Source organism: Cyprinodon tularosa, unplaced genomic scaffold (genome assembly GCF_016077235.1).
Source record: "Cyprinodon tularosa strain WSP-4 unplaced genomic scaffold, ASM1607723v1 ctg170, whole genome shotgun sequence".
In the NCBI taxonomy this organism is placed as follows: Eukaryota; Metazoa; Chordata; class Actinopteri; order Cyprinodontiformes; family Cyprinodontidae; genus Cyprinodon; species Cyprinodon tularosa.
Genome location: NW_024038532.1, coordinates 425154 through 441077, shown reverse-complemented (window position 1 = coordinate 441077; position 15924 = coordinate 425154). Strand labels below are relative to the sequence as shown.

Below are 15924 nucleotides of genomic sequence, written 5' to 3'. Positions count from 1 at the left end.
TTGTATATCCTTGTTCTCCAAGGAGACTTCCAAAGCAATTTCAGTAAAACTTTAACTACCGGAGTGGCAAGGTAATTAACAGCAGTGATCATCTCTTTATTGAATTTCTGGGATTGACATTGTGTCTCCCTAATGAACAAAAGCTGGGTCATAAATCTTCTTGGTACACCTTTATGGCACCATGTCTCGGGAAAACAGGAGTAGAAATGTCAGCTGACAACCACCCGGTGGTGAGATGATTCCATTACTGAAAGAGAGAGCCAAATAGACCTGGTAAGCCCAAACAAGTGGTGAAGATGAACTGGGAACACTTGGCTGAAGACCCAATTTAAGCTCCGAGTGAGTTTCTCTGATCCAGGAATGGTTGAGGATACAGGATCTAGTTGGACATGAACACGATTCTCATAATCAGTGGATACCAACAGTGATGGATGCTGTCACGCTGAAGAAGTTCTACAGGACTTCACTGTCCACTTAATCCTAGAGCCGCAGCTAGACAGTGGGTGGCAGAAATGGCCACCTGGTTTAATGACAGTTAACGAAAGTGTTGCATCACCACAACCTGCAAGATGTCTTGTTGCCAATAAGAGTTCTCATATTCAGGTAAAGATTATTTAAACTGCTAAAGTGTTTGGGTTCTCTACGGCTTCCTCCCAGGGTCCAAAAACATGACTGTTTGGTCAATTGTCTTCTCTAACTTCTCCTTAGGTGTGAGTGTGTGCATGAATGGTTGTTTGTCCTGTGTGTCTTTGTGTTGCCGGCAATGGACCGGCGACCTATTCAGGGTGGACCCCGCCTCTCGCCCGTAGACAGCTGGAGATAGGTATCAGCACCCCTCATGACCCCGCCTGGGATAATTGTGATGGAAAATGGGTGAATGGAAGTGTCTGGAACTCCTTTCTTAAAGGTGTTTTAAATAAACTTTTCTTGATGCCTGGACTGAAAATCCTCTTAGGTTGTTTGTAATTCTTTTATTAGTTTGTCTTACTAGAAGTTGCATAATTTTTAGTGTACTTTTTCCATCATTAGACACAATTCATAGGTCCATACAGTGAATTCTACAACTGTTGACAATAGCACGACTGTTCTGAAACTTAAGAGCTGCGAAAGAGTAGTGATGTCATTTGGTACAATGGCTCTGAAAAGTGTTACACAGCTAATTTTAGCATTTAAGCTTAGAATAATAGATAAGACCCATAAAAAAGAATGTTAATGCAAAGATGTTTGCGTAGATATGTTTAACACTTCTTAGAGGTTGTTATGCTCAAAAGTTATTGTAATCTGATAAACAAACCTTATGGGAAAGCATTTTTGTTTACTGAAAATAACTACTTATAAAGGTAATATGGCACTCTTTAAAGACAGACAGACAGACAGACAGACAGATGGATAGATAGAAGGGAGTGAAGAAAAGAGGGGGACAGCATGCAGCTTACATGGCTGTGTTGAGGACTAAAACCTCCATATATGGCTCTTTCACCAGCACCACATTCAGCATATGATCTCATTGGATTAATTTTATTGTTTCAAATTTTTCCAGTATAACCAAGCGTGTTAACATCTGACTGTCATTCATTTTCTGCTTTCGGTTTGATTATAAGATCAACAAACTTTAGTTTAGTAAACCCAGTTCCCCTGCAGTTATACTGAATGTGGGTCTTAAAAGGGAATTAGGAATAGAAAAGAGACTTGCTGTTCTTGATGGTTCTTCTCTTGTGAAACAGATTAGGCTCCCAGATTGAATAAATTCACCATTGAGTCACATGGCACAGAGGGTTTGATTATGAAAGAATATATCTTACGTTTCATAACAAACAGAGGGCCTCTTGTCTAAAAATGTCACTTAGGGTCCGCTGCTCCCCAACGCTTTAATAAGCTTGGACTGATTCACACTAATCTATAAAGACCTGCACTGCCTGAAATACCTCACATCTGAAGGGAATACTTGGGCTCGTTTAGTGAATAGTTTTTCCAGAGTTTTTAATTTATTTGTGTCAGTTATTAAATATAATTCAGTATAAGCTTTAAAAATGATTGCAACCCTGAGAGGAGCATTCCACATCACAGCGTTCGGTTGGTACGCTTTTGTTGTCAATTATCTGGCAGCGAAGGATGGAGAAGAATTACCTAAAGGAATTTTCGTCTATGGGGGACCATGGAAGTACCTTACTTTTTTAAACCTGGTGAGCACATTTAGTGGTGTAAACTGCAGTGATGTTTAGAGCTCTGTCATTTCTTTTCTACAGAAGAAACTGAAATATCTATTTTGGTTTTATTTTAGCTGCTGCAAATGACGTTCTTTGGACTGGCAGCAGTGAATGATCTCCAACCAGGCAAGAAGGCAAAAAGTGTTTTGAACAGATGGAAAGATCTCCTTTTCTCTGTCTTTGCATTCCCTGTAGGGATGGTGAGAAAATTCTTTTTTCATTGCAATACAAAAGAATTAAGGCCCTCTATGAAATATTTAATTCTTCATCAATGTCTAATCTATCATCTGTAAAAGAAGGTGGATTTCTTTGCAGCCATGAAATTAACAATTTGTTTTACAGCAGAGGAAAAAGTTCCATCTCTGGACAGTTGCTCCCAATTGTCAACAACAGCTGTTAGATGTTGTTGAGCGTTTCTTGCCCACACATACTGTTATCAATCCACAACATAACATCTGTATGATATTAAAAACTGGACTTTGATTAAGCCCAGGACTCCTTAAACACCTTCTTATACTTAATTCTTGGTGGATTCTATGTTGGAGAGAGACGTCCTGCTTTAGCAAAGCATCCTCAGATTATGAAATTTTTCACCTCTCAGAGTGGGATTCCTCTGAAAAGTATCTCAAACTCTGGAAATTATTTCCCAGAGCCAGATGATAATCAAACAAATTTGCTTTCACAAACAGACCATTATGTTTGTTGATATAAGGTTCCACTTAATATGTGTATATGGACCTTTATTGAAAATGATTTGGGGAGTAAAATTGTCAGAAATCGGAACGTCGGACCCAGAATTCAGGCAGAAAGATCAGAGTGATTTCAAACAAAGCGTTTATTAACTGCTGAAAACTCAGTGGCTCGTCAGCTGAGGAAGGATAGCTGGGATCTCTGTGGAGGTGGAAACTTAGGTTAGGGACCATGAAACTCTGATGGGGAACGAGAGCGAGCATCTGGTTTATAAAGTCATTCCGAGCCCAGAGGAAGGAGTGGAACCCAATAGGATTATTTTTCCACAGCATGCGGCGGGAGCTGCTCAGAGAGTTCCAGGAGTGAAGCAAAGACTGATGAGCAGAAGCCAGCAGACGTAGAAGTATACGGAGGTAAAATCCACAGACAGCGTCGATGCAGGAGTAGGTTTCCAGGCCAGAAGATCACAGATCCGAAGATGTACCGAAGGGAAATCAAACCAGAGTCAGGAGACAGATCCAAGGTCGACACCAGGCAGAATCCAAATGGCAGTCCAAAGACAGGTCAGTAGAAACAGATCAGAACAGGGACAAGCAAAAGTCAGAAGTCCAGAGGCAGAAACTAGTCAGGATCAGGTAGTCAGAAACACACTAGGTACGTTAGAGAACTCTCACACACGGCTCGAATAATCTGGTACTGATGACTGGGAACAAGCAGTTTAAATAGGAACTGGAACAGGTGGATCTGATGAGTGAGAATAAAAACTGAGTGGAGTTAGATAGGTGGAAGAAAAGAACCAACAATAAAGTCATCAGTGCCAAGATCATGATGACAAAAATCGTAGACCACGGAGACGGAAAGGGAGGTTAGGAAGACAGGGGAGATAAGACCTAAGAGCAGAGAGAACAAGATAGAGACAGGAAAGAGGGAAGAGAGAGAAAGATAAAAAATAGAAGATATACAGTAACTGGTAGAAGTTGACTTTCATACCTTTATGAGACAAGCTGCATCTTAGTATTTAGTATTAGTGTGTATCAGTGAACAACCCGGAACCAAACTCCTGTGGTATGTATGCATGGGAATGCTTGTGTATAAAGGATTTACAAAGCTTCAGAAGAAAAAGACTCACCCTACAGGGCCCAGGACAGATGAACAGGTGATGCAAGCTCCAGATATCGATGGCAGCTTAGCTCACTGGGACATAAGGAGGGTAGACGTAGGGATGGCCGCACCCACCAGAGAAGGGCAGACAAGACCACCTGCAGCCCGACTCCTAAGAGGCCAAACCCCGAAGGGGCCCAGTCCCTGAAGGGATTGAACTGAGAGGCCATCATGGCTAGGTCTCACTGGGCTGTGGAGGGGAGCCTATGAGCTCACGCCCAAGGTGGACCCGGATGAGAGCCCAGGGCTCCAGTCCCGGGGTTGCACCACCCCCTGGTGGAGACCCCACAGGGCCAGGAGGCTCAGGCCAGCCTGGTAGCCACAGTCCACATCTATATAGACTTCTCAAGCCCATGACTGCAGGCAATCACAACTCCAGCAGTCCAATACCCAAGTACGGCACACCAGCCACCTGAGCCCAGGTGCCAGGCATCCCCTCACCCGACTGCAGGCTCAGGCCATGCTCAGGGTCAAGGCAGGCAGCCAAGCAGACTCACAACACAAGCTGAGATGCATCTGGGCATAGTGGTTGTATCCCTCTTGCCGTAAAGCCACAGCCAAACCTTCCAACATCCCAAGCCATGACCGGCTTAGGATGTTGGAAGGTTTGGCTCCAACAACCCAGGAGAAAAGGCCCCATACCAGCCCCCCTCCTGATCGGGTGTAGTGTTGTTATCTGTTGGACTGATGTGTATTTAAAACCTGGGGGTGGTTAGGTATAATTGAACTTTATAATTGAACTTTATTGATCTCAGATTGGAAGTGTCAGCCGACTTTCAGAACACATAAAACTAGGACACACTTGCTCGCACAGTTCCCCCTCCACCCCCTTACTGACAGTGTGTACCCTCTGACAGATTTGAACACTTATTGAACTAGAATCTATTTTTTTCATCCATCTAATTATGTCTTTTTTTTATCCCCATTGCATAGAAAATCATATTAAGTAAATATTTTTCTGCGTATCAATATCAAGTTTTAGATTTTAGTATGACAACTCTAATGCCTAGAGTGCTGACTTTGGTTTAATCCAAACACGTCATCCTTTCTGGTGTCCAAATATTATAGGTGCGTCTTAAAACATTTGGAAATACTAATTTCTTACTAATTTCAGAAAGTAAAACTTGTATTTCATAGATGCCTGCCTGCCTGTAACCCACGTACATACGGCAGCCTTGCCTTTTTCAGTCCACCCCACAATGTAGCTTACCACCATCAGTGTGTGAATCACTGAATGTAGTTTGAAGGGCTTTGATAAATGCTGTTGTGTTGTGAAAGATTCATTTCATATCCATTCCTGATTATATTAAGTGTTCATTTGAATTGCTTTCAAACTATTTCAAAAATATTTTCTCAGGCTATCACACACCTGCAAGGCTACAGTGTTTAGTCATGATGGGTTGTTTTTCCAGTATGAGATTTTTTGAAAAGGAGCAGCAACTCCTTCAGGCTCAAGGTTATTTCAACATCTCTTTATTTGAATCAAACCTTTTGTAGCTTATTTGGTTAAGCTGTATATGAATCCCTCCCAGCTCTCTGCTCTAGTTTCAAGTAGTAGAAATCTTGGTCTGACCAGAAAAGACAGAACATCTGGAGAGCTAGTTCCTGTGTTCTCCATTACGGAGATTAATAAATCCTGCTTGAACGAAGGCCTCCAATTTCTTTCTTGCTCAACCACAAGACCTTTTTATTTTTTTCTGATAACAGCGTATAAGTACAAACCATTTATTCACTGTATAGATTGAATATATGTGGATTTTCTATGTAAACAAATCCTTAATCTGGCCTTTTTTCAGAGAAAGCTAACATTTAAAGATGCAACTGTTTTTGGCATTTACTTAATCATGTTTAGTTACTTTAACACATTTTTTTCATGCCAGCAGGGTTGGACATAAAACATTTGTGTTAAAGTAACTAACAATGATTCAGTTAATGCCAAAAACTGTTGCATTATTTTTTTCAGAGTTTGCTGTAGGTCCTATGGTTGCATATTGGTTTTTTTTAACTCTTCAATAGCACCTTTTGGCCTCCCAACCAGACCTTGGTATGTTGGCTGACATTTTAAAGGTCCATTCTTCTTATACATCTGTAAGTCCCTTTTATAGGCCCAAACATTTTTTTAAAATTTTCTTTCCTAATGACCTCAGAAAGACCTCAGAAAGCTGTTTCTATATCACAGCCTGTCTCACTCTCCATACTTGGTCCAACAGGAAAAACCTGTTCAAAATGCTGAGAGATCCTTTTCTCTTCACGTGGACCTGATGTGAATCAGCTGGGTTTCACTGTAGGCATTTTTCACTGGAATTACTCTTGGGGTGTTCTTATTATTACCAGAAATAGCTTCCTGTAAAAAACAAAACAAAAAAAAGTTACAGAAATTAAAAATTTAATTAAATTCTTTTATATTACTGTAATTTTTTACAGTAGATTTATTATACTGAAATATGTTTAAATACTGACATAAAGTGTTTAATTCTATTCTTCTACAAAATAAAAATAAAGCATGTTAAAATAAAACAATGATCCTGATAAAATGAGTACTCTGAATAAGTCTCTGTTCTCTGCCTCTTAGTTTGTGGTTCTGCTTTTCTGGACAATCTTTGCCTATGACAGAGAATTAGTCTACCCGGCAACCATCGACGCCTTCTTCCCTCCTTGGATAAACCACGCCATGGTACCTCTTCTTGTTTGCCTTCTGTTGGTTATTTTTGAACGCCAAATATTTGAACTCAATGCAACTCTGCTCTGGTGTTTCCTCAGCATACGTTTGTCCTTCCTGTTTTACTTGGAGAAGTGTTGGTGCAGCCTCACACGTACCCACAGATGAAACATGCGCTGGCAGCATTGTTAGTTGTGGGCTTGGCTTATTTATCCTGGTAAGTGCCATTATAGTGCAGTCAGTGAAGTAAACACATCCAGCATATGTGCAACTCAGCACCGTTCTGCTAAAGAGTAAAAGTGTTTTTCCTTTAATCTGTAACATTACACAAAAATTTCTACTTTTAATTGAATGGAAGGAGAGGCAGTGTGAATGAATAACTGGGTAAAAAAAACTACAAGGAGGCACAGCTGAGGACAAAAGAGATCAGGGGTGGATTTAGGAAATTTCGGGCCCTAGGTAGAGACAGGCATGGGGCCCTCTGAATTTATGAGACAACACATAAAACAGACCCATTATACAGATAGAGAATGTTAATAGAATAGATATCTATTATTTATTCAAGTTTTTGTCCCTCTCTTCTTGTCTCTTTTCTTTTTGTTTTCCTCTCTATGTTTTGACTTTTCATGCGTCTCAAAAACAATGAAAGATTTTTTTCCAAGCACTAAGCTCACTTAGCTGATTGCTCCTTCCTGTGTTTCCAAAAAGGCAAAAGTAAATAACCCAGTCCTTCTTTTCACTGTAGACAAGCCATGATCTGCTTCTCTGTTCTCCATTTTTCATTTAGATGAAATAATAGCTGCATGAATCATGACAGCAGACAAGATAGAGGAGAGCAGGAGGCGGGGTTACCAATCTAATTGCTCTGGAGAGCAGAGTTCGCTGCTTTTAGATGTTGTCACCAGTGTCTCCAGTAGCAGAAAAAAGTCGCTAGATGTGGCGCTAGGCGTTTTTTTTAAATAAAAGTTCTAGAGAGGTCAGAAAAGTGGCTAAATATAGCGACTAAAGCGCTAAGTTGGCAACACTGCTCTTTGCATCGTTTTTTTTCAAATGGTTTGCTGCTGTCTGTTTGGACCTTTCTGAACATGTGCAGCAAATGGACTGATCCAATATGGTGGACACTGAAGGGGGGTGATCAGAATGATTAATATTATTATCATTCTGATGGCATTTTAGCAAAAGGGTTTTTATCAAAAGCATAATTAATGTGCACAAATAAGGAATAGTTGTATTAACCATACATGGAAACAGAGTTGTATGGGGCCGCCAGGAACTTGGGGCCCTAGGCAACTGCCTATTTGTAAATCCCCCCCCTTGGAAGAGAAAGCTGACAGAAAACAAGCTAATATGGTTTATGATAAAGTGAAACATTAGAAAAGACAGCGGGATCAAAAACTGAAACAACTGGAAATACAAGAGCAAAACTGGCAAAGCAGCTCAGTCACTGGTGTTAAATGAAAAACAGGAGGTAAAGCAAAACACAAGAAAACAAAAGTGTTCTTCTACCAACTAAGGAAATAAGACGTTCTAACTACATTTGTGCTCCTTTAAAGGGGCTTAAATAGTTCCCTGCTGAAGGGGGCCTCTTGTTTTCATTCAACCCAGAGATGATCAGCATACCACCAAACAGAAACTATCAACTAGATGAAAAGAGAGAGTTATCATTCCGTTAAGAGAAAAATGCCTGACTGCCCATATATCATCTGCAGATGGTATTCATGACATGTCAGCCTTTTCACATTCTGTCCTCTTATAATCACAATCTGTTGAATTGTATGTGATGGACAAGCACAAAGTAGGGCACAGTTGTTTTTGTTTCATTTCAGTCTAAAAAAGTCGTCTGTTAATTCATATTCAACCCCTTTTGCAGATGAAATTGAATATAACCAGTCCCTTTAAAAGGCATCTAATAAGAAAACTTAATTTCTTAGATGATTGGATAAATAACTCTGATTTAACAGCTAAACGCACTAAAATCTGTGCTTTCAAAGAGGCATGCCAGCCCAACAGATCCTGATCACCTTTTATCTAAGTTTTTATTTTTATCTGAATACATAAAAAAAAAAATATTGCTTCTTTTGAATTTTCCGACAGTTTTTATATTTTTTATCTTTGTTATTTCTGTATTTTATCGCTATATACATAAAAAGGATTACATATAACATTTACCTGAAGTTAATTATTCCGCTTTAATTCATTAGAAAACGCCTTGATTTAAAAGGTTTTTGCAAGGAAAAATGCAGAGATTTTAAAGTGACATTTATATGAAACGAATAACCGGAGATATTCTTCAAATGCCTCCAGTCGTCTGAGTGAGACTATTTCATGAAGCTAAAGTCTTTTTGTGATTAACTGTAAGCGAAAGGAGCAATGTTCACAAGAGCCTTCTTCCTGCATGATAATTATACACTTGGAAGTGAATTTGGTCAAAGAAGTAACCTTAATCTGACAAAAGTAATAAAATATATACATTTTCTATGATAGATTCTCCTCTGGTCCGTGTTGAGTGCGATACACACCATGTCACCAAACAGCATGTACAGCGTATACATTTATATATATATCTATAAAAAAAGTTAGAACTGCAAATATACAGTCATATGTTTATATTGCTATTTTTTTATGTATTTATTACTGTTTTCAAGGCTGCATTTAAAAAAAAAATGAAATTGTCTAGAGCTGTTTTAAACGAAATTTTTTTTTTATATACACTTGTGTATACAAAATGACAAAATAAATCTGTCAAAGCACAGTGACTACCTTTAGCCCGATACATAGAGGTCCGTTGGATAATCACAAGATAATAAACAGCTGTGATGCTTCTTATTAGCATTATTAGCACACACCATGATTTTAGGTTTGGTAGACATCTTGAATTGAAAACTCTTCCTGGATGGGAAGCGAAACGTCTTCATACTTGGAAAACAAATTCCAGTGGTTTGCTTTCTAACTGTTTTGTCACGATTTTAGTCTCTTTGTTCTAGGGGTACGTCATTTTTTCCATTCCTGTTTCACAGTTGTTGTTTTTTTAATTATTCTTTTGAATCATAGTTAAAAAGCAATTGTCTGAGTTTAATTTGTTCATTTTCATAGAAATCTTATTTATTATTGCTTTTGTCAGATTTTCATTGTCATTTCTCAATATATTTCTGTGACAATTGTGGTTTTTTTTCCTTTCATTAGAGAGACAAATAGCTTGGATTGAAAAACTGATCCTGAAATGAAAACTGAGCTTCAGTTTAAGCCCTTTAAAGATAAAATGAATTACAGTTATATTCGTTCCTGTTATTTTATTGTTAGTTATATTTATATTTCTTATTCCGATTTATATATATATATGTCTGTCTCTGGTGCATTCATGAAGCACTTTGGTCAGCTGAGGTTGTTTTTAATGTGTTATTTATAAAGATTTTGAAAACAACAGAAAAAGAGAGCGGATCCACCCATATTTTAAAACCCGTTTTTTATCTTTGTTGTGGGAATAGGGTGGGGTTTGAGGCCTGTTTTCAGAAGTAATTTAGTGAGGGATTGCTGGGCACCCTGGACGGGTTACCAGGGCAACACAGTGACCCTAAAGGCAATTTTAGAATAACCAATCAACTTAATCGTCATGTTTTTGGACTGGGGGAGAAGGTTTGGCTACCCTGAAAGAGCCTAAAAGCAAAGTGAAAAAATCTCCACCCTAGGTTGGCCTGGTTTGCTGTTTCAAAGAGATTATTAGACCAGGCTGCACACCCAGATACTTCCCACGGATCGTTTTGGTGGTAGTGTTGCTTTAGTATCGCACTAATTGGAAGAAAAGAAATTAAAATGAGGAAAATCCTCCTCATTGATTGATCAGAACCAAAAGCAGTTCATCTATCCCCTTCCTCCATCCTGTCCACAATAAAAACCTCGTACAACATTGTTACAGCCATTTCAACACTTCATTGTTTATTAGTATTATTGTTACGGGTAGGCTCAGACAACCTTACGTAGTTCTTTCCTCTTCTTCTTTTACCCAAATGCAATTTTTCTTACATCCACTCTTCCTTCTTCTGGTGAGTTAGGACCATTTTCATTCATTTTTGTCTTTAAGCGATAAGCTCCAGGGTTCAGGTAGACCATGCCAACTCTGGATGCTGTGAACGGTTTGTTCCGGGGTTTAAAGATGTGTCTCAACCAAAATGATTTAATTTGGCTGGATGAAAAATATAACAAAGGTTTGGTGTTAAAGCACATCTAGCAAGGAAAGAACTCAGCCTGCTGTTCTGTCAGATCAGTATACCCATAGCCCAGAGGTCTTCAACATTTTCCAGGCCAAAGACCCCCGAGCTGATGGCGAGACGGAGCGGCAAACCCCTAATTATATATGTTGTATTAAATAGTGTTCTATCAAACTGGTCCTATAGTCACTCTATTACATATGGAGTAATGTAACGAAAGTAATTCTTCCCTGGGATTATTGAAGTATTTCTGATTCCTGGTTGATGGGACAGGTGTTGTGAATGAAACGGTGCCCAGCTTAAAAGAGCTCCTTTGTGTCATTGAATGTGTGCATTGATGACTGAAAGACATCTTCTGCCTCCATTTATCTGTTTACTACAGTTTGTTGAATTCGTGTTAATGCATATTTAAAAACATTTAAATTAGTGGAAAAAATTGCAGGGGGATTATAAAAAAATATATATATTTTTGCCACACCCGTGTAGTACCTCTGTGGAGCCCCTAGGGGTCGCAGACCCCTGTTGAAGACCTCTGTCATAGGAAATATGCACCCACAAGACTTCATATTTTCGTTTATTCCTTTAGCCATGTACAAAAAAACCCCAACAATTGAAGGTTAGATCGCCATACGCTTAAAAAAAAAATACCAAAAAGTATGTAATAAAATTTTTTTTGGTACATGACTAAAGGGATACACACCTGTTGAGGTAGTTTAAAGTGTATTTTTCGTACAAAACTAACAACATATTCTCATTATCAGTTCGTATGAAATTGTACGAAAAGTTATGCACAGTATTTCGTACGTTTTGGACGTTTTTCCTCGAAAAAACAGGTCACTGCGCACAGCAGATCCGCGGACGGACGTAAAACTGGGGGAAAAAAAGTGCAATAATTACTTCTTCAAGTCTCTAACTACATTGCTTGCTGTTTTGTATCTTAGGGTTAGGGTTAATTGTATGTTAAATTCTATGTTATTGAATGGTGCGTAAGATGCGCATGCGCAAGGATATCTTGTCTCAAGGCAAGACGTAAAAATACAAAGAAATATGACGAAAAAAACGTCAAAAACGTACGAAATTAAGTACTTGTCGTACGATTTCATACGAACTCATAATGAGAATACACTGAAACTAAAGGGATGAAGAGGTTTTGACTGGGTATGCTGGTCTGACAGAACACCGGGAATTGAACCACAGACCTTCTGGTACAGCGTTACTATCTGTGCCACCATGCTGCCCAGTAAGGAGCCCCTCTGATGACATGGACAAAAAAAATGTTTAATTGTGGCCGCGAAGTAGCACGAAATACTACTTCGCGGCCATGCAATAAGTATAATGTGCGCATGAAATACTACTTCGTGGCCACGCAATAAGTTTAACGTTCGCACGAAATACTTATTAATAATATCAATAAATCCGTCCCTGTTTTCAGGCTTATGTTAACTGTAATGACTTATCTTGGACAGGCTGCTATGTTAACGGGCCTTTAGTCCTTCGTTTAGCTATGCTGCGGTTGTTTACACTACGCCTTTTCCACCTCAAATGGCGTCTTAGCAACAAATGTCATGTGACTGGCGTAGACCGACTGTGTAAGCAAATCGAGCGCGCCTTAGACCTTAGAGAAGGCGCGCTCGATTTGTTTACCCAGTTGTCCAGGAATGATATTAATATTATTAATAAGTATTTCGTGCGCACGTTAAACTTATTGCGTGGCCACGAAGTAGTATTTTGTGCGCACGCTATACTTATTGCGTGGCCACAAAATACTACTTCGTGGCCACAATTAAAATTATTTTTTGTCCATGTCATCAGAGGGGCTCCGTAGCCCAGAGAGAGAACCATTAGTAAATAAAACCCCAAGTATGTATAGTAAAATACATATTTGTGAACGTTTTAAATAGTCGATGAGGCCTGGTTCTGTGTTTTCTCCTTACCATTTAGCTTTTGGTTTGTCTAAGTTTTTTTTAATGTTGTAGGTCATAAAAATCAGCTGAAATTTGATTTTCTTTTTTTACCCCCCGTTACGTTCAAGCACATGACTCTGTCCGTATGGAAAATGATGTGACTTTAAAAAGATCAACCCTTACTTGAATCTCAGTGCTGAAGAAAAGCATCAATCTTTGCTTGTCTCGACTCGCCCATTTCTTCACAGAATGAAACGGCTGGAGGGTAAATACTTCTTCAAACCTTTTGATATTTCTGCTACATAAAAAGTAACACATTTCCCTTTATGCCGTGGCAGATAAACCACAACCACACATTTTGCAGCAGATATTTTCTTTATTTTCAAGCTTTCCTTTTTTACTGTAAAGAGTAACAAAAAAATGGAAGAAAATATCTGCAGAAGAGTCACAGGTTTGTTTTCCAACAAGACAGTAGAAGACCAACAAACAGCATAAAATACACCTTAAAGAAATCCTCTTTTTATTCTTTTCCTCTCCTGCGTCCTTCAGGATTGTGTGGGTGTATCTGACAGTGGGGGTTTGGGTGTATCCCCTCCTCGGACACTTCAGTGCTGCTGGTCTGCTGGGCTTCTTCTTCTTCAACATGACTGTGGTGACTCTGCTCTATGTGCTCGGGGACCGACTCAACAGCCACGTTTGGAGTGAGACACGTTTATCACCACTGTTCAGTCTCTATTGTGTCACGTTCTCTTTTATATTTATCCCTTTTGTTTTCTTCATTCCAGAACAGGACAAAGCAGAGTGATAAAGAGTTTCTGGGACTGCTCTAACCTTTTGCATAAAGCTACCAGCTTAAAACAATGAGATGTCAAATGTTGCATGACAAGCATCCAAACACCACAATAAATCAGCTTCCTCACACTACAGTCCAGCTGTGTGTTCTGTTTTATCAAAAGCTACCCATTGAAAACCAGCAAACAGGCAGGAAGAGCTGAGGGTGGATCCGGTTTAACCGTCTTTAACCTGAATGAAACGTGTGTCGTTATTAGTCCAAAGCTTCTAGAAGAACAGGTCCGATCTGCAGCGCTGAACAGCACCAACATAAGCCTTTCACTAATCTCCAGATACTCCCAGGAAAATCTTTGGTTTGGGGTCCACTTGTATCCCTTGTCTTGACCCCCGATATGACTTGATCAACCTCCTCTTAGATCTCTGTAGCCTTTCAGGTGGTGCAGGTAGTTTGGATCCGCGTCCACCAGTCCCATAGAAAGGATCTTTGCCAGCAAATGCACATCTTCCTCACTCAGATCATTCTGTTGAGACGAGTTATGAATTAAACGTTTGATCACTTGTCGGTTAAATCAAATATTGTTCCATAAAAAAAGAATACTCACCATTTTGCTGCTGGAAGACGATTCAGGGATTTGGGACTTTTGAGGCTTTTTTCCCTATTGACAGCAATAATCATGTCAGACAATCCGACTGAGAATATTCCTTAGTTCTTTGATCAGATTTAGTCCCAAATGTGTTTTCATAAACCTTATTTATTATATTTTTGAATAGAAATGAAATATTTAAGAAAAACTCACCTCTTTCAGGCCTTTAGAAAAGCAGATTACAACCAAAAGTAGTCCGGCAACGACCTGAATTACAAGAAAAACACCAATCAACACAACTTCTACCTTTATGCACAGAAATAGTGAAATGCTTTCATAAAAAAAGGCCTTTACTTACTCCCACTAAGTGCAACATGTTTGCTTCTCGAGCTTCTGTCCAGCATATGCCTTCATACGTCACTCCTGGTGATCTTTATAAGCCTCAGAAGCATCAGGCCACTGTGCGTAAGCTGCCAGGGGAAATCTCCCAGGCAGAACCTGCAGAACAGGACCAGCTGCATTGACATGAAAGCACCTGATGTTGAGTCTTTAAAACAGTTTAAAGAAGTTATGTTTGTTACGCAAGTGTTTGCGTAAAAAGGGCCCTTAGAGTGGGAAGAAGGCCGTAATCACAGGGGACGCTTAGACGCACTTAAAACCTTTATTTTACCTCCACCCTTAACACCTGTGCAACAGAAAATACTTCAAAGGTTTGTCAATGTGTCTCTGAAGTCATCTCTGATTCTTTAAATGTCATTTAAAATTTTCAAATTGCTTTACTCATCTTTACAGTTTTCCTGGGACTCACCAGCTGCAGCTATCAGGAAGCTGCTTGTTCTGACAAAGAAAACATGCTTTTCCCCCTAAAGCTGGAGAGAAAATGTCAGAGTTTAGACCCGTCCAAACTAGCACCAGATCTGCTAAGCTTGATCTGCCCACAGGCCCCTTTTTAGCAGCTGGAAAAAACAGATCAAATCCCTGCTCAGTAAAATATACAAGATTGATGGTGTAAATGAGTAAGATATTAGAAGAAAAAGAGGGTTAGACGTTTGCCTTGCGTGCACCGTACGAATTCTTGGGGTTGAATATTTTTCAATCTCATCTCTGCAACAAGAATAACCAATAGACTGAAGATGTTTTAACATTATCTCCTCTTTCTTTCATCTTTTCTTTTTTTCTATTTTTCCTTTCCTGTTCTACTTATATTACAGTGTCCATAAAATCTGTAATAATCCCTGCATGAATTATAATAAAGCCATTTATATGCATAAATTAAGCGGAACACTATGGCGATAGCCGTACTGCTCCACTTGTGAAAGCAAAACCTAAAATCTGTTCTACTCTTTTTGGCCTCAAGACAATTATTCTCATTGCTACATCGCCAGACAGGACACTGTTAATAAAAAAGAAAAATAATATCAAATAGGTGATCAAAGTGTTATTATATTCAGAGGTGGAAAGAGTACTAAAAAATTGTATTTGAGTAAAAGTATCTTTACTTTGCCTCAATTTTACTTAGAGTAAAAGTAAAATTACCCATCTCAAAATTTACTCAAGTAAAAGTAAAAAAAAACTTCATTTAAAATGTAAAAATGTAATTTAAATAAAAGTTACTTAATTACTTTGAGTTATTTAATGCAAAAAAGGATGAATCATGAATCAAATTGAGCACAAGATGTTTTAATCGATTTCAAGGTAAAAGTAAAATTACCCGTCTCAAAA

The 15924-nt window shown here is 39.0% G+C and overlaps 1 protein-coding gene across 1 annotated transcript; it reads left to right on the top strand.

The window, feature by feature from the left end:
* Positions 1-2021: 2021 nt before the first annotated feature.
* Positions 2022-14175, top strand: LOC119781077 (androgen-dependent TFPI-regulating protein). Its single transcript, XM_038281432.1, has 5 exons — positions 2022-2183; positions 2282-2407; positions 6631-6732; positions 6819-6934; positions 13376-14175. Exons 1-5 carry the CDS (start codon positions 2031-2033, stop codon positions 13629-13631), a joined length of 753 nt encoding a protein of 250 aa, XP_038137360.1. The 5' UTR covers positions 2022-2030; the 3' UTR covers positions 13632-14175.
* Positions 14176-15924: the final 1749 nt, after the last annotated feature.